The sequence below is a fragment of the Lepisosteus platostomus genome, chromosome 13, assembly GCF_059453375.1.
Source record: "Lepisosteus platostomus isolate fLepPlt1 chromosome 13, fLepPlt1.hap1, whole genome shotgun sequence".
Lineage (NCBI taxonomy): Eukaryota > Metazoa > Chordata > Actinopteri > Semionotiformes > Lepisosteidae > Lepisosteus > Lepisosteus platostomus.
In genome coordinates, this window is record NC_142623.1 from 15,912,741 (window position 1) to 15,936,395 (window position 23,655).

Below are 23,655 nucleotides of genomic sequence, written 5' to 3' on the forward strand. Positions count from 1 at the left end.
AAAGCCAGGGTACCAACGTCTCAACAACATGGTTTGGTAGCTTGTTTCATATTTCCACAGCACTTTTAAGTATAGAAATGCCTAACCTAACCACAGACTGACTGAAACAGGTCAGATTACCAGCTTAATCAAAACACATCAATAGGCATTGTGGGTCTAGTTTAGGTGCTGTACAATAACAAAGAAATGGGACAGAAATCATGAGCTTCAAAAAGTAGCAGTGATCGCTTAACTTAACTGCTGGGTCTTGAGAAGGATGTGTGCAACAAACATATGGTTATCTCTCATAAGGTGCAGCTGTTGGCACCTCTTTCCATGACTGGGGAAGTTTAAAAGGATAAGCATGCTGTTCCCAGAGAGCCTCCCATACTCCCTGAAAAACACAGATGCAGCTTGCGATGTCAATGTGTGGGATCTCCGGAATGGAGAGGTGCATCATGGTTGCCTCTTTTTAAACAGGTCATCCTGTGTGAAGATCTGCATGATGCTTTTTTTCTTAAGGCACATTCTTTAACCATCCCCAACTGCCATCTCTCCTCCCTGAACTCCACGTAATTCCCAAAATGTACCCCTCCCCTGTCCTCCCTTGCACAAGCGCTCTATCACTGGGTTTTTGAGATATCGCAAGAGCTTCATTCCACTGCAGTAATGTCTACAAGCTGATGTGTCCCGCCATAGTTTTTGTGACTGTGTCACAAGTGATTCAACCCCAGTCCATCACTCTGTCTTTGTGATGTCACAAGTGCTTCAGTCCAGTAATGGGTGCAAGATGGTGTGTCCCACCACAATCGCTGTGTCTTTGTCATGTCAGAAGTGGTTCAACCCCAGTCCGTCACTGTGTCTTTGTGATGTCACAAGTGCTTCAGTCCAGTAATGGCTACAAGATGGTGTGTCCCACCACAATCGCTGTGTCTTTGTCATGTCAGAAGTGGTTCAACCCCAGTCCGTCACTGTGTCTTTGTGATGTCACAAGTGCTTCAGTCCAGTAATGGCTACAAGATGGTGTGTCCCACCACAATCGCTGTGTCTTTGTCATGTCAGAAGTGGTTCAACCCCAGTCCGTCACTGTGTCTTTGTGATGTCACAAGTGCTTCAGTCCAGTAATGGCTACAATATGGTGTGTCCCACCACAATCGCTGTGTCTTTGTCATGTCACAAGTGCTTCAGTCCAATAATGACTACAGAATGACGTGTCAGTTGTCACACCTGAAGAAGGCTGTGAAACTGAAACATTGTGTCTCTTTTCTTTTCCTTTCAGAATGGAATAAACATCTACCTGTTCCTTCTCTGTCTCTGTGCAGGCTCAGTATGGTGAATGACCTCTGTCCACCTGTGTCTCCCTCTCTGTGCAGTTTCGATGTGGAGAATGGCCCATCGCCCGGCCGGAGCCCCCTGGACTCGCAGGCGAGCCCAGGGCTGGTGCTGCACCCCTCCTTCCCCCAGAGCCAGCGGCGCGAGTCCTTCTTGTACCGCTCTGACTCCGACTATGACATGTCGCCCAAGACTATGTCCCGCAACTCCTCCATCACCAGCGAGGCGTGAGTACTGCTGCTCTTCACTCGCTGCACTGCCATGGCCTGAAGAGTGACAGCGCTGTCACATTGTAGATGGTGTTGACAGAGCATTGCAGGTAGCTTTGATAGCGTGTTATCAACAATATAGATAAAGCATTGTAGATAACGCAGACTGCACATTGTAGATACATTTTGGCCCATAGCCCTAAGAATCACAACCTGATTAACAGCAATCACCCAAACACTAGTACATATCTCTTGGAGATCTTGTCCTGTCCAGGAAATGTATATTCCCTTAATCACAGTTGAGTGAGAAAGTGTCAGCCAGTTCTTATGAAAAATCATTATACTATACTGTACATTTAGTTGTAACTACATCGTTACCTTCTTGTATTCTCATCTCATCTCTCAGAAGCTTAGAGAATTATATCTGCCGAGTACTGGCTGGAAGACCTCTGTAGCAAACCAAGATCATCTGAACGTTTTCATCCATAAGGCCTTGTGTTTCTCAAGATAGACCATGGATAGTCCTTATCCTGTTGCTATGATTGCAAGTAAACATCAGTTCACGTCCATGCAATCGTAGCCACTCCTGCACCTGTGAACCAGTGAAGCCCTGATCTGGGCTGCTTATCAAACAGTCTTTGTTTTAACCTTATCCCTTTGGCCAGCATGGCGGATGCAGTGCAGGACTTACTGGGGACTGGCTGGGATATCTTGATGTGTCTTGTTATCTTATGTCTCTTAATTAGTTTATGATTGTGGTGCCCAGCCCTGTTTCTGGAAAATCACAATCTATCAGGTTTTACGGGCCACCTTAAATCATGAGCTTCTTGGTTCATAATTCTTCTGGTTTTAATCACTTGATCAAAATTAATCAATGATGAATTGTGCTGTTCAGTAGCTTAAAGATCATTTGAAAAGCAAATTCCAAAACCTTGTAGCTATCAAGGACCACAGTGTGTTAACTACTTAACTTTCTGAATTTCTTGAAACTCACAAAGATAGTGATTTTATTAGTAGATAGAGCAAACCACATCTAAAATTGCGTAATTTTCATGTAATCAGATACAGCACATCTCTATCTTAGTGCATGGGGCCAAACAGACTACAGAAAGAGTTCTTATCCCAACCACAGATCTGAGCACAGCTCACAGTCTGTTCTGTATGGGTTGAACAGAGCAACTTTCTCCAGTGTGACAGGAGTATCACAGGTCAATGCCAGGTCTGTTTTCAGGGTGTTTTTCCTAAACTCCGAAACAGAGGTCAGTCATGTGAACTGGGTGCAGTCCTGCTCTGCACACCTGTAACACTGGGGGGACTGCAACCACATGCAATTCCTGCCATTTTTATTAATAGAAGACAATCTCCTCTTATCCCTGGGCTAATCTTATTTTCTCTCTGTCTTTCTGTGCCCAGGCATGCTGAAGATCTCATTGTGACCCCTTTCGCTCAGGTGCGTCTCCGCCTTTTCACACAAGGTGGCACAAATAAGGAAAAAGTGTTTTGGTAGCCTCCAGCTATGCCTTGATGTCTACTGTGCCAGACCTGTTTAAATAATGATATCCTATATGAAGACTGTATAGTCTGGTGTATAGTAGTAAAAGCAGAGTAATGCGTGGCCCGGCAGAGTAAAACCATGACAAATGCACAGAGATTTGGTTAAGCATGACAGAAAGTGCAGGAAGCTGTGGTGAAGTTAGAGCTGAGAAGTCCATGGCTAATCTGTAGAAGCACAGGGCAGATTTCCCGCAGGAAACCGTCACTGGGGTAACCGGAGCTTTTGACTGTTATCCTGACGATGGTTCTTCATAAAACAAGCATAGCATGAGCTTGTTTTTAAACGTGTGCATTTTTAAGTTTTCAGGTTTGTCACATGCAAATACATTAAGAGTTTTGATTTTTTTTATTCGCTCGATTCATGGGGAAAACCCTTTCGGTTTGTGCCACTGCAGGGTTTGAATTAAACCACTAACTGTGCCCTTACATTTGCCTGGTTAATTATTATTTGTGAGCATATAAATTGTTACAAATGAGAATTAAGCTTACTTGGTTGGTAATAGAGCCAATATCACTTGCAGCCATTTCTTGAAAGAAGGCAAGATATTGGTTTCCTTCACTTAGCATATTCACTTAACTAAGATACTTGATTGATAAGTGTTCAGAGTCTTTATAACAAAAACATCTCTGTAGGAAGCTCTTTGGATAGATTGTCTTCTCTCATTAAAACCGTTCTCACTTTCCTTCTCTCCTCATTGTGTTCTAGGTGCTGGCAAGCCTCCGGTCTGTCAGAAGTAACTTCTCCATCCTCGCCAATGTCACGACCCCTACAAACAAGTCAGTAGTCCCCCCTCTTAATCCCCACACTTTAATCAACACCTCATACGGTACAGAGGATGTAAACAGAAAAACATATTCTGAAAATGGCATCTGGTTTTCATCCAGAAATGAAAAAAAGGACTAACAAGTTTAAACTTTGTATTCTAGAAGATTGAGTGGACTGGGTGTCTTTATAAGAAAAATATCTGGACATTGCACACTCATTTTTTGTATTGTGTTTTTCAAGATACTCTTATTTTAAATGCATTAGTAATTTGCAGGGCTTGGCCTGTTATAGTATGAATGAAGGCAGATCACAAATTTAAAAGTGTAGCAGTGTGGCATGAAATCCACCAGATGGAGACAGAGGACATTGTGAGACAGAGGCTTCTCCTCTTGTGTTCACTCCCTGCAACAGAGGACAGCAGTGCGCTAGAAAAGGGTCTTAATCTGGGTCATGGTCTTGGAGTACTGTTGTGCGTCTTTACCATTATTCCAACTGATCGTAATCTCTGAAGCACATTGAACTCTGACTGAATTTCATTTCACATGTTATCCTTTGTTCGACCTCATCAGTGCCTTGTGATACTAATCACTAACCTGACAGTCGTATGTCAACTGATGTGTTACAGATACTGTACAGTATGTGTTACAATCTCCAGTTGAATGGAGCTAAGAATTACAGTATGTTGAGTATAGTAATCACAATAGAGATGTACAGTGGATATCTAAAGTCTGAGCACCCTTAGACTTTTGGTGTAGACATTTGATATCCATTGTATGCATTGGACTATAATCAGAACTTATATTATCATTTTTAACTGGTAATAAAAACGCTTCCTTTGCTCATGTGCCATTGAATAGGTTTTGCTAAATGGGGGATCTAGTGAAGACCCGATGGCTGCTGATTTCCTTTACAGAGAGATAGGTCATTGTGAAATAAACGTTGAACATGGGGAAGCTGAGTGTGATTAACTGACACCCGTTTGTATGGTTGGGAGTGTCCGATACAGTCACGGACATCGTGAATTAATAGCCTATCAAGAGTCGTTTGGACAGAGTAAGGCGAGCTGAGGAGAGAGAGGAGGGAACTGTGTTTGCTATATTTCTTCTGAACGTCACCACCTGTGGCACAGCTTTTGGATCATTTCTCTGTGAGTGAAACTGGAAGACAGGTTGAGAGGGTTATTGTATGTGTGGACTAGATAAGGACAGTACTTCTCAACCTGATCTATCCCTCAGCACGCTAACACAAATAGAAGGAATGTGCGGCACAAGGCCCCTCTGCCCCCCACACATACACGTCACACGTCACATTATTATTAATATCAGTTCCTGTATATTAATATCAACAGTTAGCTCAGTGTTTAAGCTGTGCTGGCCTTGAAGTGCACAGTTGCCTTGTGCTGGCAGGAAGTGAGGACAGTGAAATATGGAGATTGCCCTGTCGCTCTCAGGCGTTCTCTGTGTTTTATATCCAGCATGCTTGAAAAACATAACTTGCACCACACGTCATTCCCACACAAACAGGTCTCTGTCTCCTGTATACTGTACGCTGAATGTGCAACTTGGCACTCCACAAAAATAATATATGAATCTTTAATAATATATTCCTTTTATTTTTCTTGTATGTGATTTTTTCCAAATTTCCGTGGCACAAGCACTAGTGTTTGTGTTTGGCAAACCGGTTGAAAAACATGGGTCTAAGGGGAGTTTCTCTCTCTGATGCCATTCTTAATCTGTCCACAGGAGGTCGCCAGTGGGCAGCCAACCTACAGTCCCCAAGGCCACCCTTTCAGGTAAGGATGCTGTGGTAAAAATCGCCTCATTTATGTCCCCAGTAACATGTGGGTTTTGAATATCCTGGGGAAGTGCATTAAGTTAAATTCCAACCTTAGGTCCTAGACATGGAAAGTTGTTTTTTATTTTACTTTGCTTTTAAACTTGTGTCGGTTGCATTCAAAACTCACTTCTTTGTCTTGGTTTCATTTATGACCGTGGATACTTCTCTGTCTCTATCTAAAGCAGTCCTCAATTGGTAGCTCAGTTAACTTTGATCTGATTTGATTCGAATTCTCAGAGAGAACCCCAATCCAGCTTTTTTGGACCGGGGTTTTGGAAATCATTGATGTGCGAAGCAGGAAAGTTTTTCTTCTCTAGCATCAGCTACAACTGGACAAAACATGAATATTAAGGCTTGGGTGGGGGTTCTGTGGCAAACAGTTTTATATGTCCCATTTGTTGGCTGTTCGGCCTGGGATGTCACTACAGACAGGGTGTTTTCACTCACCCTCTTCCTCCTCTCTTCCTGTTTTCCATCCCAGCAGCCCGAAAGAGCAGGTATCTCTGACAGAGGGCCAGGCAGAGGGGCTTCCCCCTAGAGCAATGGGAAAGAAAAACAGCAAGGCTGACAATCGCCGCCTTGTAAACATACAGTATATTCTCGTTTTCAGCGCCCAGAGCAAACACTGAGGCAGGGCACCATACCAGCCTCGAGCCGCGGCACCTCTGCCCCCAGCTGGCGCAGGGGCTGGAGGACAGGATTGGCTTGTTTTCCTTTGCGATCGCGAGACTCGTCTTTACCGATTACTGATTTTACCGGCTCTGATTTGCCCTGGAGAAGCCCCTCTGTCCCGCAGTCCTCACGGTGGGAACCTCACTCAGAACTCGGTTGCTCAAGCAGCAGTGCAGCCTTTAAAACATGCTAGGCTTTGAGAAATTACTCTGGTTCACCAACGTTTCAGATTTATCCATCCTTAAAGAGGAACTGCAACCCTATTTTTATATATTGGAGTTAGAAAGAATCGGCATTAATGAATGCCTTTCAAACCACAATGAAAGTAAAATGTACACAGTTACACAGTGCCATATTCTGCGAATCAGAATGAACAATACGTCCGGTGACATAACGCGGCATTATTACATGGTAAATAAGCAGGCTTGTGAAATGTCCAATAGACATTCTGCTCTCAGCTTTGAGAAGGTTTTGCCAGCTCGAATACTACTTGTTATCTTTGCACACAGATCAAATTGGAATATTTCACCACAAGCAACTAAGTGCGTGTTGTGCAGCAGACGTCGCATTACGTTAGTCATTATAGTAACTAGTGAGCAGGAAGGGCCTTCACATTGCAATTTGCGCACACTGTTGCTCTCGCCCGTGACATGGCAACCACACAGCGTTTTCACAAAGTTCTGGATTTTGTCCTTAACTCAAAATGTTGTTAAATTCTGCCATATTAATATATATAATTAATAAGTGATATTAATATAATCGAAATTGAGACAGCAGTTCCCCTTTAATAGTACAGCTGTTGTTAATTAGCAACGGTGCTTCGATGGTACAGCTGGAACATCCTGTAAGAGTCAAGGAACATAAGAAAGATTACAAATAAGAGGAGGTATCTACTGTAGCCATCTAGCTCGTTCGATCATTAGTAGTTCATTGATCAGAGGATCTCATCCAGCTTTTTCTTGAGAGAAATGATCACATTGGCTTCAGCAACATGACTGTGCTGCTTGTTCCATTTTCCCACCACCCAGAATTGCTCACTTGTCCGGTTGTGAATACGCTGACCTGTACTTCCCACTTGTGTCCTATGGTTCGTGATTCAGTGTTGATTCTGGTGATGTTGTCAATGCTTTAGAGCACTGGTTCTTAACCTGGGGTACAGGTACCACCTGGGGACGCAAGATGCTCTTTCTGGGGGTGCAACACATGGCAGATTTATTTTAGGAGGTAAATCATCGAAAAAACAAATTAAGCGCAGGCATGTAAGTCTAACTACTTTGTTTAATTAAACTTTTTAAGTTAAACTTTAAAAATGATGGGTGGTTTTTTAAATGTATTCTTAATTTTACTGTGAAATTAAAATATATAATTCTGCTTTTCCCTTCTACAGTTATATCTTAGGTTTGAGGTTTTACTTTAGTGATTTTTGATAAGCGGTGCAAGATCAGAATTTGAGAACCAAAGGGGTATAGGCTGCAGTAAAGGCTAAGAGCCACTGCTATAGAGGATTTTGAATATTTGGATCAGCTTATCCAGGGGCAGTTGCGTTTCTGTCCTTTGGGTGTCCAAGGCTTTAGGTCTGTTGGGCATATAATCAGCAACACTATAACAGAGAACTCATGTGGCAGAGCTGCGCTGCAAATAAATAGATAATCTTGCAACTTCCTTTCACAAAATTCCTAAAGACCTCTCCCTTAAAAGCCAAAAAAATGCAGATGAGGTCCAATGCTGGCACGAAATGTTGACAGCATGTTTTTGGACCTGACCAGTGTAGTTTTCATTCAGCTCTTCTGCCGATTTGTCATGACAGGGGCTGAGTCATCCCCCCCTCCCCTCCTTCTCCAAAAAACCACACTAACATGCGCGCACACAAAAAAATTCTCGCCACAGCCTGCCAACCCCCGCCTACAGTGTAAATATTGATATTACAATATTATTAAGACTGGAGGCCCACATTGTCTGCCTTCGCAGTTTGCCCTTACTTCCAGGATGCTGCTGTAGAAAAAAGCCTGGCCGAGCCGTGGCTGTGTCTGTCTCTTTACCCCTGCTGTCTCTTGTGGGAAAGGGGTTGCGTTTCCTGCCTCTCTTACTTGAGCTCCCAGCACTGTATTATAAAAAAGAGGAAGAAGCTCTCAACCGAAGCAGAAATGTTATTCTAGCAGCCGGAGAGTGAAAGCTGGGGTGGGGGCAGGTAGCAGGGCGATGTGGAGCACAGCTGAGAGGGGCGAGAGTGTTTTGATCTCGGGGGTTTGGTATCATCTGGCACAGGCGGCATGCCTGGCTTGGGGGGGATTTGCTGCTGGCTGCCCAGTGCCACGGAAGGTGCCCACTGTGCCCTCTCTGTCCTTGCAGAGGAAACATATCAGCAACTGGCCAAAGAGACCCTGGAGGAACTGGACTGGTGCTTGGACCAGCTGGAGACCATACAGACGTACCGGTCGGTCAGCGAGATGGCCTCCAACAAGGTAAGGGAAGGCTGGGTTTTATTTCACAGAGAAGGTCTAACCTCCTTGGCTTGAAATCTCTTTTTTGTTTGGAAAAACAGCCGTGATTTTACTTCTGAGTTTTTGTGAATTGGATTTCTACAAAGCTGGATGAGTGGGTTGACTCTTGAACCTATTTTTTCTTCTCTGGGGTCACTGGAGTTCACGTGCTTGTCTGCCCCCACACTTGTTTGTCAGAGCTGCAGACACCTCAGGAGATTTTTGAGCTGACAGCTGCAGAATCTACCGCTTCTTTTCAGCTGTTTTCAGGTGTGGTTATCCGGGTGTGGATGAAGGATTCATTGCTTAAGTCCAGGTAGTCATCCTACCCCCATTCACTGCATAGCTCTGGCACCCAGTCAGGGTCTGTGCAGATGTTCAAATGCAGATGTTTCTGAACCAGTTTACTTGCACTGCTCTAGTTTAGTGAAACGTAGGCAGCTTCGATAGAAAATCTGTTATTTGTGCTTTCAGTATTGTACCTTTGGCATGTTTAAAACAGCTGTAGCAATAGGGCTCAAGGATCAAGCAGTGATTCCAGAGTCAGGGTTCAGTTTGGTTTGGCTCGTCAGAGTTACTGCTTGGCACTCAGTTGGCCCCTCGGTCAGCATTCACACCTGCCTGTGTTGGGGGGGTACGTGTTAATCTTGGCACTCAGCCCTTCTGCTGCTGTCCAGCTGCGCTCGCTGTTTATTTGTCAGCAGCCTCAAGGAAGCGGTGTGCGTGTTGAAGTTCATGTGGGAAAAAGAGAGGGGAGCTCATGTCGGACGCTCTGACACAATGGAAAGTGGGACTTGGGAACTGGGACTCTTTGAACCTACCCTTCATGTTTATTTACTTATCCGCGACTTGGCGTTCTGCAAAAAAATAGGATAAGAAACTGACATCTAGGCAAAGTAGAACAGTTTCATAATAATTAGATCCTTTTATCTGAAGGGTCCCCATTGCTGGACCAGTCAGACCACGGCAGGTTTTATATGCTTCTTTAAACCATCAGATTGTGTGTAGAATGGCTCAATTAGATGTAAAGAGAAGCCAGAAAACTTGCCATGATGTGCACTGGGTGACTAGCGGTTTACTCTAGCCCCTCACATGTTTCGTGCCCAGGCACATTAAGGTTTGGGCAGAATGAGGCCCCACTTGTCCTTCCAAAATCAGTCCGATCAATCAAAGCCAGCAAGGCCAGGCTCTGGCTTAACATGAAACACCTTCTCTATCTCCAGCTCCAATTAAGAGCAATTTGGTCAAAGGAAGAATTGGGTTTGGGGAGGGGGGGGGGGGTAGTGACTGAGTATGGGTCGCAATTACACTTAAAGTGTTCCACATGCATCCTGCAGAGATGATGTTGAACTGGAAAGTATGCTTGGCGGGCAGTAATGGAGAGACGACACGCAAGCCTGTTTGCTGAGCGCTGATGGGGCAACAGCGAGTGGGCTCGCATAGCCCTGGGGTCACAGGGAGGTCAGCCAATGCCCCATGCCATGCAATCCGCAACCCACCCGTGCTTCATAGGTGAGAAAAAGCAGGGGTTTTATTACATGTGAAGACTAAGCAGTTGACCAGCCTAGAGAATCAATACTTTCTTGTCTACAACTATAGATAATTACAGTACATCTTTTCACAATATATTTTTAGTATTTGAAAAGTAAATCCTTTCATTTGTATAACACTTTTCATCTCTGTTGGTCCCAGGGCACTTCACATGCAGTAGGAGATCCGCTGAAGTACAGCCCCATGCGTGTTACACACTACTGCCATTCTGCACCAGCAGCCCCACTGCAAAGAACATTGGGGGAAGAATGAGATATGGTTTCATCTCTAGAATTAGGATAGAGCTTTAGGAAGGCTAGATTGAGCATGACCACGGTCGAATTTAGCCTGGACACGGAGGTTAACATTTCTCCTGTTCCAACAAAAAATAGCCTAGAATACTGCACACTGGCTAATGGACAGTTATGTTGCCTGAGGGGTATTGTCTTGGCCAAGAATCAGTACGTTTCAAGGCAATTCCTTGGGATTCATTCAAGAAACAGACAGACTGTCACGATGGGGAACACTGTTTGTGTCCTTGGGTTGTTCTCTGTTACCCTGGAGAGCTTTTGTGATGGTGGCAGCTGTAACCAGCAAGTGATCGAAAGGGGAGATGAGGGAACTAGAGATCTCCACACCCCTGGCAGTGACTGACAATCAGGATCTAGTCTGGAGTGTGCTCTGCCATGCGTCCTGCTGTGGGCCTGTCTTTGCACCTCTTTTGAGTCCACGTTTAAGAGCTCAGACTTGCACACCCGTTCAAGGATTATTTCTTTATCTTTGCCCGTGAGCCGTTTGCCTCATGCATAGGAACAGTGTGTGTGTTGGTGCATGTCCACACTGTTGTGAGGACGGGTGTGACAGCCGCTCGGACGTCACTGCACACGAGGGGGACAGGGAGTCTGTGTTTGGTTACAGTCGCCCGGTGGCTTCCTGTTTCCTGTCTCCAGCCTGTTGCTGTTCCTACACCCTTTAGAACAGAGCCAAGGGTCAGAGGAGTCCAGGAGGTGCTCAGCATTTTATTCTGTAGCTTGCTGGTCCCCAACAAGACGCTACCTTAACCTTTTAATGTCTTCTTTTATCATGGTGTATCTGTATTTACTACATAGTCTTTCAGTTATGGTTTTGTCTTTGCTCTCCTAAAAGCAGTAGACCAGAATCGTCAATAGTGTGTTGATTCTTGTGTGCATATTGTATTCGGGTAGGTAAAGGAAAAGTTCAGGAGCAGGAGTCCATTGCAAAATGTCGATGTACATGAGGACTCTCAACTACAAAAATTACAGTGCAAAGAAGATCAATGGGCAGGGTTCCTCAGATTTCTGGTACAGATTTTCGAGTCTAGACTGTCTCTGTCAGATAGTGGGCTGGCGAGGGCAAGGCCAGTGGCATTGGCACCTGGTCACGCCAGAGTTATTCTGTCTGAAGTTCGAACGGACTGGACACGTGGCTCTTTTCCAGCAATTTGCTGAAACAGTTTTATTTTTTTGGTTTATCTTAATTGTTCCTTGTGCTGGGTACACATCTCCTGTGACTTATCTGAAAAGAACAACTGGGTGTTTCACAACGCAGAAGGAAGCCATGTGTGTGATTGTGCGTTTGCACGGGTATTGGGGTATTAACGTAGAGGGAGAACTCTGCTAGTGAGGCTCACAAATCTACACAATTCAGCTTGCTGGTTTAGAGGATTAGTGCTTCTGGCAATTCGGAGGATTTGATCATACCCTTGTGAAAGGGATCCTGTTTATTAAAATAGATGGCACGTTTAAGTTTTTTCTGTGAGTTTAGTACACCATAATTCAGACCTCTAGATGGCTGGTGTCCTATTCCAAAGGAGAAAGGCCAAATGCCTTCCTTCTCCTTCTTTCTTTTGTGCTTTTATAAGCCTTGCTTTTGCAGTAGTCTGCAGCAGAGGTTAGCCACTCCTGCAGCGCCGTGCTGTGTAAACAGGCTGCCGTGTGGCTGGAGTGAGTGTTGTGCAATGTGGGTGACCGTTATGGGGCTCCAGTTGCCAGTGAGCCACAGGAGGAGATGGGGCTGGATTGGTGCTGATGCTGGAGACTCGTTTGCTGCACAACAGTGGGAAACTCCTCCCAGCCCGCCACTTGATTGGCTGGGCCCTCTGATTTCAGGGCATGCAAGCAGAAAATAGTCGAATGGCTGGTTTTTACACATGGCTCTTCTGAGCCAGGCTCTTTAAAGAGGCAGTCTCCTGTTTCTTATGTGTGAGTGGAGAAGATGGGAGTAGTTTATTTTCCTTGCACTGGAATATTTTAGTGTAAAAATCATCACTCTGAACACTTGTCTCTTCCTAAAAATAGAGCTTGTTCTTTTATTTTTATTGTCTGTAAAAGAAATTTAAAGAAGAACTACAACTTGAAATAGTTACCCTATCTCTCTGATGGTATTTACCTTGGTGTCCATCTCTCAGTGTTTCTTCAGTGTACAAACGTGAAATCTGAGTCATTCTGTGCTCTGACATCGCTTGGTAAAGCAGGTCAGGCCCTAATGTCATTCAGCTCACAGTTTGGAGCGTCCTCTTTAATTCCAGGCCAGACTATGGCACTTCCTGCAGCTGGGCCATTGCCACTTTTCAGACAGAGCCAAATCCATTCACTCCGAAAGCCCTCATTCCACTGAGACTTACAAGGCCATGTGTAGTTGTCCTTCTGAGCCCAGAAGGGCTGTCTTCTTCAGCAGGGCCTTGTCTTTGCTTGAATTGTAGCTGTGGTCGGTTTTCACTTTTTTATGTAAAGCTTTTACTCTTGTGTATCTCACCTCACGAGCTCTGCGTGTTTTTTGGGTTTACCAGAGAGCTCTACCACCTCATTCTGTTTTTTTTGCAAAGGTGCGCCAGGACACACTTTTCTAACTGTTCCTGTGTGCTTGTCGGGTGGGTATCAGGGGTGTGAGCCGCAGTGGGGTTAGGGCAGGCTTGGGCACAGACTGCAGTTCTCTATGCTTGAGAATGACTGTCTGCCCCTCTGTCTCAGAGTGGCGGGCTCCTGCCAGCGTGCATGCTGCCTGTTTGTCTGTAACATTTGAGGTCTGTGGTTGTTTAATAGAGAAAACCTTAGAGAAGAGCATGTGCAACACTGTGACAGCCCAGCGCTTTTTCACTTCTGTAATGGGAGCAGATTGGCTCCTGGGGCTTGGCATTGCTGTGCCCTCACTGCTGCATTCTACCACAGGATGATGGATCTGTGTCATTGCTCTGGGGTGAAGGGATTGCGAACAGCAGAGCTGATCGGGAGCAGGCAGACTACTGAAAAGAGAGCTCTGTTACGCTCTTCACATTGGTATTGCAATTATGTAGACGTACATTGTATGTACTCTGCTCTCCTCCCCACTGATAGCTGATGTGTGGTGAGCGTTCTGGCGCACTATGGCTGCCGTCGCATCATCCAGGTGGGGCTGCACATTGGTGGTGGTGGAGGGGAGTCCCCATTACCTGTAAAGCGCTTTGAGTGGAGTGTCCAGAAAAGCGCTATATAAGTGTAAGCAATTATTATTATTATTATTATTATTATTAGTAGTAGTAGTAGTAGTATTATTACGTCTGTTTGTTATTGTACAATAACAAAACCCCCACCCCTCTAAGCGACCCCAACCAATAGTGGGGGCATTTAAACCCTGTTATTTATATTCTATAGGATGGATATGACCTGGACTGTTTTGTCCTGATAATTGTAGCATTTTCGCTGTTTATAAATATAATAAATATATGGTAAAAGTGATGGGGGGGGCATGTCTTTTGCACCTGCGTCAGATTTTTCTGTTCCGCTTTCCCTCTCCATTTTTGTTGTGTTTGTTTTTTAACCTGGTTCTCCGCTCAAGGTGCCTGTTTTAAAATGCAGAAGCTGTTTGCCGCTCACATGCGCTCCCCTTCCCCCGACACACAGGCACAGACAGATCCCCCCCTCCTCCCCCCTCCCTGCACACTCTTCGTGCACAAGCACTTGACATCACATCCTAGCCCAGTCTAGCCCAGCTCCATTCCCCTCCGCTGGTGTGCAGCAGAGAGAGCAGCCGCACTCCCTTCTCAGTGTCAGCTACGCCAGCTACAGTGGAGAGAGAAGAACTGCACAGCCTACTGCACGCAGATAGCCGGGTCCCTGGATCTCATGCTGCAGCTGGACTGATCTGTCTTTTACGTCTGCGTGCACGTGTGCCCTGTTTTCTCAGCTTTTTGTTTCTGCTGCCTGACCTGCAGAACCTGGGCTTTGGAGATTTGCTTTGGAAACTGGAAGACAGGTGCTCTGAAAAAGAGGAAGCTTTGGAGAACCTGTGTTTTGCTTTTTTTTCATTTCTCCCTGTTCCGCTCATCTGGAGATTTCGACTTTTATAAGGAACCTGGTGGAGTGTTGAAGTCCGGTACCTTTTTTTTGGAGTTAGAGTTGGACCCAATTACAGTGTATCTATACATCACACTGTCACTATCTCTCACTCAAACGCATCTCCACACACAAACACGCTCTCTCCTTCACATCCACGTGCGCATGCTCACCATCACACACACACACAGAGGCGCGCGCGCACTGACACACTGCCTGATTAGCTTGCCAGAGCTGTCTACTGGTACCCTGAGAGACTGAGAGAGAAGAGAGGGGGAGAGAGACGGAGGGAGAGAGCGAGAACACAAAATAATAGACAAGAGAGGCACAGAATCGGGACTGAGGACGAAAAGCAGCCCAAGAGGAGAAGACAACATTTGGAGGAATTTTTGGGGGAGAATTTTGAATTGCTATAATTTTTTTGTTGTTGTCCTGCTTTTAAATCCATGCATCGCCTCTTTATTTTGGGGGCCCGCTGTAGAAGCATGGATTGGTTCTGAATCCTGGATCAGCCCTCGCTCGGCTGTACAGCTGATCACAGTGCGCTTGCCGGCGTTGGGTTTGCTGTTCCTTTTCAATATGGGAGGGAGGTAAAGAAGGGTGGGTGGGGGGTGTCAGGTGCCGCTTCTTCCGAAGTGAGGTGGTGCTTTTTTCTGGGGGGGGGTTGGGGGGGTGGGAAGGGGGGGCACGGTGGGAAAGAGGGGGGGGAGGTTTGTTTTGCCGTGCAACAGCAGCAGCTGAGGAAAAAAGGCAGCGTTGCACTATGGGAATTTCCTGAGTATCTGCAGTGTGAAAGAAGACATCTTACAGCCGTCAGTTTTGGGAGCCAGGGCCTGGGATCTCGCCACTGCTTGTCCGTCTCTCAGTTCGCTTTGCCCTTCAGCAGCTTGCCGCCTCCCCCTCTCCTCTGCCCCCTCCCCCCTTTCCCAGTGAAGCTGCCGTTCGGAATAGACTTTATACAGAAATCCGGGGAGCCAACGCAGTCACAGGGATGTGATGTAACCTAGATCTTTGGAGGGGGGGGGATCCTGTTTTTTTTCTCTCCCTCTCTCCTTTCTTTGCTCCCTTGCTGTGACATCAGTACTGGCGATTAAAAAAAAAGGCGAGGAAAACCTAAAACAAAAAAAACACACCTTAACCTTTTTTTGGAAAATTTGCCTCGCCTGTCCTGCTGCCCACCTCTAGCCCTCCGTCGTACTGGAGTACCATAGCTCCGCCGGCTGTGGCCCCCCCCGGACTCGCAGCAAGTCGTCATGCCGCTGGGGGCACTTGCGCTACTGCTCCGCCTGTCTCCAGCACAGCCCCTGTCGCCCGGCCTCGCCAGCGGCCATGGTGGTCACTGAGGGGCTGGACCCCGCCGCCCTGCGGTGCCCCCCGCTGGCCCGGCACTGCCAGTCCCCTTCCTCCTCTTCGTCCTCGACTTCCTCTTCCCCCGTGCCAGGGGGCTACAAGGTGCCGCGCTCTGCCAGCTTTTCCCCTAGCCTGGCACCTCTCCGGGCACGCCTGGCGGCTGCGGGGGGCTCGGAGCTGGACTTGGGGGTCTGTGGGGGGGGCGTGGGGAGCGGGATGCCCGCCGCGGCGCTCGGAGCAGGAGCCTCAGAGGTTTTCTTGGAGGGTGGAGGGACAGCCTCCGAAGTTCGGAGGATGCCCCTGGTGGACTTCTTCTGTGAGACATGCTCCAAGCCCTGGCTGATTGGTTGGTGGGACCAGGTATGTGTTAACATGTGGGTGCTGATATGCATACATGACTAGAAAGCCAATCAGGCTCCTGCTGCATAGCAGATTTGGCCCATTTCAGGTTTTTACCTGCTGGTGGGCTCAAGCCAATGCAGTTTGTGGTAGAAGCTATTTACAAGCTTGTTTACACCACAACACAGAAGTATGTATGCACTTAGACTTCATGCAAAAGACATTGCTGCTTCATCTTTGCAGTCTGTGTATAAGGTCTTGCCAAACCTATTTGGATCAAGCTGCTGTGAACTAGGAGTTTGAATTGTAAACATAAGCCCCTCTCACTGTTTTGAAGGGATGTGCAATAAAGAAAATGATTAAGGTAAAATAAATCTCTAGGTTGAATGGAGCTGTAATTCAAATCTCAAAGGTTAGAGAACATGGATGAGGTAGACATGTAGGACTGAGAAGGACAGAAAAAGATGAATTAAGTTTGTATGTCAATACTTGTGCATGGAAAAGAATCGATGCACAGCTGGAAGATGAGTTGTTGAGCACTTGGCGAGAAGGCTTTAGAAAAAAGCAGAAGTTCATATTTGCTGTGTTTCTTTGCTCTGATGCAGTCCTGTTTTATAGGGCACTCGCTATGCTCTGAAGCAGATTTCAACTGGGGTGGTTCAGTGTTTCAGCAGTTGAGATATCTCCTAATATTCCACTGGCGCAGTGTTTTTCATAGGGTGTTGTGCTCGTAGAGGTGCAAACAGATTTTGACAAGCAGACGTGTGCATCAGGAGGTGGGGGTGGGGTGGTTTGGAGACCCACACTGAGGCTGAAACTGCATCCTGCTTTGAGATTGTTGCGTTCAGGATCTGATGTGGCAAACACGGGGTTAAAGTTTTGATCCCAGCTGTTGCTATGCAATGCGCAGCCTGTATGCCATATAATTGCATGTGTGCCAAACAGTGTGCTTTAGCTGTTCATCTTCCACGGGAAACGGACACAGTCATTTACCTGCATTTAACCCAATTGCCCTAGTTTTTACAACCATACGATGCCGGCTTGAGGCCATAATGCCATTTGCTGTTGCGCATTACAGCGTCTGTTACCTCTGTGAACTATGTTTCATGTTGCATGTTGGGCTGGAATGAGCATCATTTGTGTGTAATAAACCATTACAGGTAACAGGTAGTCACGTACTTCTGCATGTTTAATAGATTAATTGGTCCTAATTATCCTTTTATATCACCCAGATTAGCAGAATTTACCCCCTTCCATATTCACTGTTCCCATGCTTCCTGGAAGATCTGCTGTCTGTCTGCACATTGCTTAAAGGTGAACACAGCTGTATCCACGGTAGATAGTGCCCAGCTCAGATGGCCAGTGGCTTTGCACCCAGTGCAGCATTTGGAAACATGGGCTGCATTTTCCAGACCCAAATTCCCAGAATTTAATCTGGGTTACCTAACAGTCAGTGTGCATAATAAACAGCAGTGCTGAGATTAAAGATAAACAGAATTTGAAATGCCTTCTCTTTTGGCTCAAAGTGTCCACATACATACTGTACATGAGAAGGTATAAGGGTTGGGGGCCACAAATGTGTGGCTGTCCAAACCTGCTAATTACTATAACTTCCCACCCTTTTCTGGGTTTTTTAAAAGGTACTGATTAAAGAAACGTATACTATCTGCAGGTTTCAACTGCCCAGTGTCATTTTTTGGCTACTCTGCATTATACAGAGCTCTGTAGACATTGTACAGTGTGGCATTAATGGCAGATGCAATGTTTTCTACTTTATCAGTACGATTCAGTCCAGATTTTACATTTATAGTTCAGCAGGTGGGGCTTTTCATTGCCGTGTCTGTGGTATCTACTGTACAGTATGTGCTTGGTAGGAAGGTGACAAAACAGCGGTATTACTAAACTCAACATCATTCCAGTGACTTCACTTGGAACAAAAATCACAATATCCTTCAACTCTCAAGACCAGCATTCACTTAACTCTGTTTACTTAATTTCGCCATCTCTTGGAAAAACAGTTTCACCTACAGTATGCTGACCTTTATTAAGCCAACTGGATTGCGTCTCTCCCAGACCATGGTTAGACTTGTGGTCTTAATGCAGGTGATTGTGAGGCTATTGTTATTGCCAATGCCGATCTGTGCCTTAGGACCGTGTGTAATTCAGTTCTCTACTAAGGGAGAAGTGAAATTCCTTGACTGTGTCATATGAATCCATGAGGTTTTCCTATAAACATTATCCTAATTCGTGATCAATTGAGAAAACGTGCCATTTTCACAGGCCTCCCTCCAGGCTTAATGATGTCACACCATTGCTTGTGTGTACATTTTTACGGATCTGTTTTTGTTAAAGCTGTATGTCATTACTTTTGCAATTATTGTTGCAGTCTGATTCAGAATAGTTGGTTATTTTAAAGGTTACTAAAGCGATGTGTTAAACTGTGCTTTTTTGTGTAGTGTGCCTCTTATGAGCTGTGTACCTGTCCCACAGTAAGATGGTATGTGAGTTGCTGATGAACTGTCCGTATCAGAATTCTATTTTTGGGATTGTTTTATTAATCTGTGCTCTGCTCTTAAACAAAGATACCCTTAACCTAAATAATTAATAATGGGTTGAATAATTAACAGTGCAGTTTATCAATAAACACTGCTTGTTAAATAATACTTGGTTGGCAATGCTACTTACTTGGGTTTGTTCTGAGTCCTATGTTGTTCTACCAGGTGGTAGTTAAGCTGCTGTATTGAATTAGCTAATTACATAAGTGGATAATGCTTCATTCTGATGTTATACATGCAAAATAAAAGAAACTTTTCAAACCAATAAAGAGTAGGTTGAAATCTTGGAGTTGGGATGAGGCTGTGTTATGCTGACTGTAGCTCTGACAGTCATATACTGTAGCTAGAGGCTTCTTTCCAATGGCCCAGTGAGCCAGGAAACAGATTTGGAAAAATAGCACGGTGCTGACAATTTAATCAGGTGAAACAGGGCGTCAGTTCCAGATCAAACAAGCCCCCTTTCCTCCTTAAGTTTAGCCAAGTCAAGAGAGGGGCATCATCGGCAACACAGTGACGTGGACCTGTGTCATCCTGGGTTTGATTCTTATATGCAATTGCCTGTCTATGTGGAGTTAATGTGGTTATTTTTTCCAGGCACTCTAGATTCTTCCCACATTCCAAATACGTGCTGATTGATTATTCCAAACTGTTCCTTTTTAGAAGTGTTTTTCTCTGCATGACACAGGATCATATTTGAGTTTTTTTCCCCAACATAACCAAGGCTGTGTTTCTGTGACTAAAACAGAACTCACTGAAGGCGATGAGCTGACTGGCTTCATCTTTCGTTGGGTGTTTTTTGTCTGGGTTCCCAGTTTCTGCCAGGGCGATGTGTCTGTCTGAGTGTACACAGTCTGAGTCAGGCTCCACGCCGTTGCTGAAAACAGTGTCTAGCATGTCGGCTGCTTCGGTGAATCTCGGTGGTGGATGACTCAGAGGTCTGCGTGAAGGGTATTGAGTGCAGCTGCTTCTGTGAGCAGGGAGAGTGACAGAGATGCCGTGTGCGTTTTGGACACCTTCTCGGCCTGCTTGTCTATTATCAACCAAATAAGGACACCATTACCCACAGGAGGAGCGTAAACTCCCTCTTCCTCAGCAGGTCTAAAGAGTAGTCTTCCATTTTCTTTATAGTGAGTTAATGATAATCCCCCCCCCCAGTCAACGCTAGAAAGTCCATATTCACAATTTATTTCTACATCTGCATCTCATCAGGAGGTTGGCTGTATAGCTTGTCAAAAGTTTAGACTTTTTTAGGTTAGCACTTTAAAATCCATCTTGCCATAACACTTTTTTGCCTACAGTTAGGCACTGGCTTATATGCAAGAACATGCTGCAGGCAAAAACCTTGAAATAGCAGACTGCTATGCGAGGAAAGCAACATTTCCATGCCATTCTGAGCTGTGCAGTTCCATGGCAGTAGTTTAGCCCTGTTCCATCCTGTTCTGTTCCCAACCATAGCTTATATTTTCTTTCCAGGATCCAAAGGCATTGATTCAGAAGATCAGGACTGTACTGTACCAATAAACCCATGATTCTCTCTGCCCACTTGGGCATATTAAACAGCCACGCTTGGCACCTCCTCGTGTTTTAGGAGGCGGGGGAAGTGTTGTAACAAACAACACAGCATCTTGCAGTACGTGTCAAAAGGCAGGGAAACAGAATCCCAGCCCCTCTGACGGCCTCCTGTGGGAATAGGTGGCGGAATCTGCAGTATGTGCCGTAGAGGAGTACCCCCACAGCGGTGCGCCCACTGCTTCCTGCCAGCCTGCGCGCTTCCTCTTCTGCTCATTGTGCGCCCAGTTCGCCAGCTCCCAGCCTTCGTCACTTCGGTCTTTTTGTTTTGCTTTGCTTTTTTCTTTTCTTTTCTTACAAGCTCTTACTTGGCTTGTGGTTTTCCAGGAAATGTGCCCAAATGTGTCTTTTTGTGCATTTTACTCCGATTAATCATTGTAGGAAAACCCCATTTCTTGAAGACTCACTGCTTTCTCAGCGCTCAAGTGCCCTTTGACCAATTTTAGTGACAGCATTATTGGGAAACTTGCAGCATTTTAGCCATTTCAGTACAGCTGTTAAAAAGCCTGACCCTGAGAATTGTGCGCTTTTCTCATTGTACAGTATATCTGCACCTTCAGGAAATACACCAGCTTTCTGTGCGACTGTGTGCATCAGTCCATGCGTAAGGTGTGAGTCCAAGCCATGACCTATCGAGGTTTTTTTATTATTTCTCTATTTAGTGGTGCGTTTATTACTGTGTAAAGGGCAAACCTCTGCTAAATCACCAAAGCATTAGTAATGGCCTTTCCTGTTTTTTATGTTGTTGTTTATTATGATTGGGTGCTGTGCAATCATCCATGTGTTCCAGCAAAATAGAAAAGATAGAGGTTAGGAAGTGACAGTGTTAACCGGCCTTCTTGTGAGTCTTACAAGAACTTTCTATTCGTGCTCATTTCCGTATTCGTTATTTCAATTATTTATTATTTAGAAGATATTTTTTTGTTGGAAAGGTTGCTTCATGCCCTCTGTCATGTCTTGTGTTTGAAAAGACGATAGAGTTGGGGTGATATGAGACTTTTAAATGAGATTTTAAAGGCACACAAGAAAAAGCTGCTCAGTTGTAGGACAGATGGTCTCAAAAACTGTCAACCCTCCTCTTCAGTTGGGAGCTCTTGCTCTTTTGTGCTGTGCAATCTGTGAGCTGCTGCAGACCTCATTCAATTGTTTTTGAAATCATTGTGTTGTCTGCTTTTCTTTGTCTGATGGTGCTAGCTCATATTTTATTTGTGCCATTTCTCCTTCTGTATGCGTGAAAAATTAACCAGCAATGATTTGAGCAGGAAAAAAGAGGATAATTAAATAGGCAAAGCGGAAAAATTACAAAACCTCTTCGCTGTGCTGATCGCAATGGTTTGTAAATACGCACTTTCCAGGATCTCCAAGCCAACTGACAGATCTTTCCACGTCAGAGGTAATTCCTTTATCAAGTCTGATTAACTCCAGTTGGGCTCACGGACTGCGAGGCTGGGTGGGAGTGCACAGAATCTGCACTACCTCAATGCCCTCTCCGACCTGGAAGATGCCAGTCGGTTATACTAGTTTCTGTTTCTGTCATTCTGATGAAATGATCATAGTTCTGATAATACAACTCCTACAATGCATTAGTATTATCAACAGTAATAGAATTAAGGTTACAAGTGAGAGGAGACCTTTTGGCCCATCTAGTTTATTTGCTGGTAGCTAATTGATCAGAGCATTTTGCCCAGCTGTTTCTTGAAGGATCCTAAACAACAGTCAACAACATGGATGCACAGCTTGTTACACACTCCCACAACTCTTGAGTAAAGCACTGCCTGCTGTTCTTATCCTTTAAATGCACTTCTCCTTAGTTTTCACAACAAAAGTAAGATATTATAATAAAGATTTATTCATATTTTATCACTATTTTGTCCACTATTGTTTTTGTTAAAAGTAATTTTTCATCCTCTTCAGAACATACACCTCTTCTAGTGAAATGTTGTAATGAACAGACTACATGCAGGACAAACTGTAAAGATTCAGCTAGTTGATGCTGAGACCACCAATGACCAGGATTAGGGAGCACAGACTGCTTTGGTGAACCTACTTACCCTGGTTGTGCTCTTACTCGACATTTCGCAGCATAAACATTGGTAATCACTGGGAAAATATGATGCATCTTCCTAGAGCTCAGCTCTCTGCTTTTCTTTCCCTCCATAATTTAAAGTGATTTGCTTGTGAAGTATTCAGTCACATACTGTCTGCACTAGAGAGGCAACATTAGGACATCCATGATGATTCAGTTTGTCTAAAAACAAGGAATGTTTTAAGGAATCTGCTTCTGTTCTTATCCCAAAAAACATTACTTTGTTTCAGTCAAATTTTGTAAAATTTTATCATCTGGAATACTTGAATTCAGTTCCCTTGTAGTCTCTTTTGTTGGAAACTAAAGAGCTGTAGTTCCCCCAAACACGACACTCATCTGAGATTGAAAGTTATTCCTTCTAGCTTCAGGAAGGGAACAATGCCAGTGAAGCAGACCCGGTTGGGGTCATTGATATGCACCTCATGTTCTGGGTGGCTTGATGATTAAGCCTTTTCTATCTGTCTGTCTGCGCCTAATGGAAGTTCCCCTTGCCTCATTGCATTTTCCATCCTTTAACCATGCTTTCATGTAGTTTCTGATGAGTCAAAAACTAGTTAGAAACTGATGAGTCGTTTCATGAGTATATAGGATTTGGTTGCACAGAAGAGAGAGGAGGCACCTTTTGCTCAGTAGTTTTACTGGTAACTGACTGAGGAATCTCATCCTGCCATTTCTTGAAGGAAACCATAGAATAAACATGGATGAGTAGTAAGGTCGAGACCCTCAATACCCCCTTTAACGACTCTCTTCAGGCTTTACCATGTTTCTGTCGGGATTTCACTGTGCTCTATGGTGCATCACTCAGTTTTTGCTATGGTGTACAAAACAGTCATCTCTTCTAAGTGAGGTCAGGGCTCCCCAGTACGCAGTGCGCCAGAGTCAGGCTCTGTGCAGGGAGGGGTGTCTGGTTACTCTGCAGACTGACAGGCTGCCAGCTGCCCAGGGCCGGGAGGAAGTGTGAATGAATTGAAACGCCAGGTCCTTCCTGTTTGACGTCTACCTAACCTCTGCTGTAGCCATGAATGAAAAAGTGCCTCTTGATTGTTTTTTCAATTAAAAGAACAGTA

At 45.0% G+C, this 23,655-nt stretch overlaps 1 protein-coding gene across 11 annotated transcripts in view; it reads left to right on the forward strand.

Annotated features, from left to right (window-relative positions):
- The window catches only part of pde4a (phosphodiesterase 4A, cAMP-specific), a 292,647-nt gene that overhangs the window by 233,347 nt on the left and 35,645 nt on the right, over nucleotides 1-23,655 (forward strand). For 10 of the 11 annotated variants that reach the window (XR_015926010.1, XR_015926011.1, XM_088603481.1 and 7 more), the window contains 5 exons: nucleotides 1,353-1,538; nucleotides 2,934-2,970; nucleotides 3,781-3,851; nucleotides 5,583-5,632; nucleotides 8,698-8,810. Coding sequence is in view for 9 of the 11 variants with exons in the window: in XM_088603481.1 (XP_088459607.1) it covers nucleotides 1,353-1,538; nucleotides 2,934-2,970; nucleotides 3,781-3,851; nucleotides 5,583-5,632; nucleotides 8,698-8,810 (457 nt within the window). In the remaining 2 variants the exon portion in view is untranslated. Of the gene's footprint in view, nucleotides 1-1,352; nucleotides 1,539-2,933; nucleotides 2,971-3,780; nucleotides 3,852-5,582; nucleotides 5,633-8,697; nucleotides 8,811-15,369; nucleotides 16,400-23,655 lie in introns of those variants that run through there. The other variant, XM_088603488.1, reaches the window with a different exon arrangement.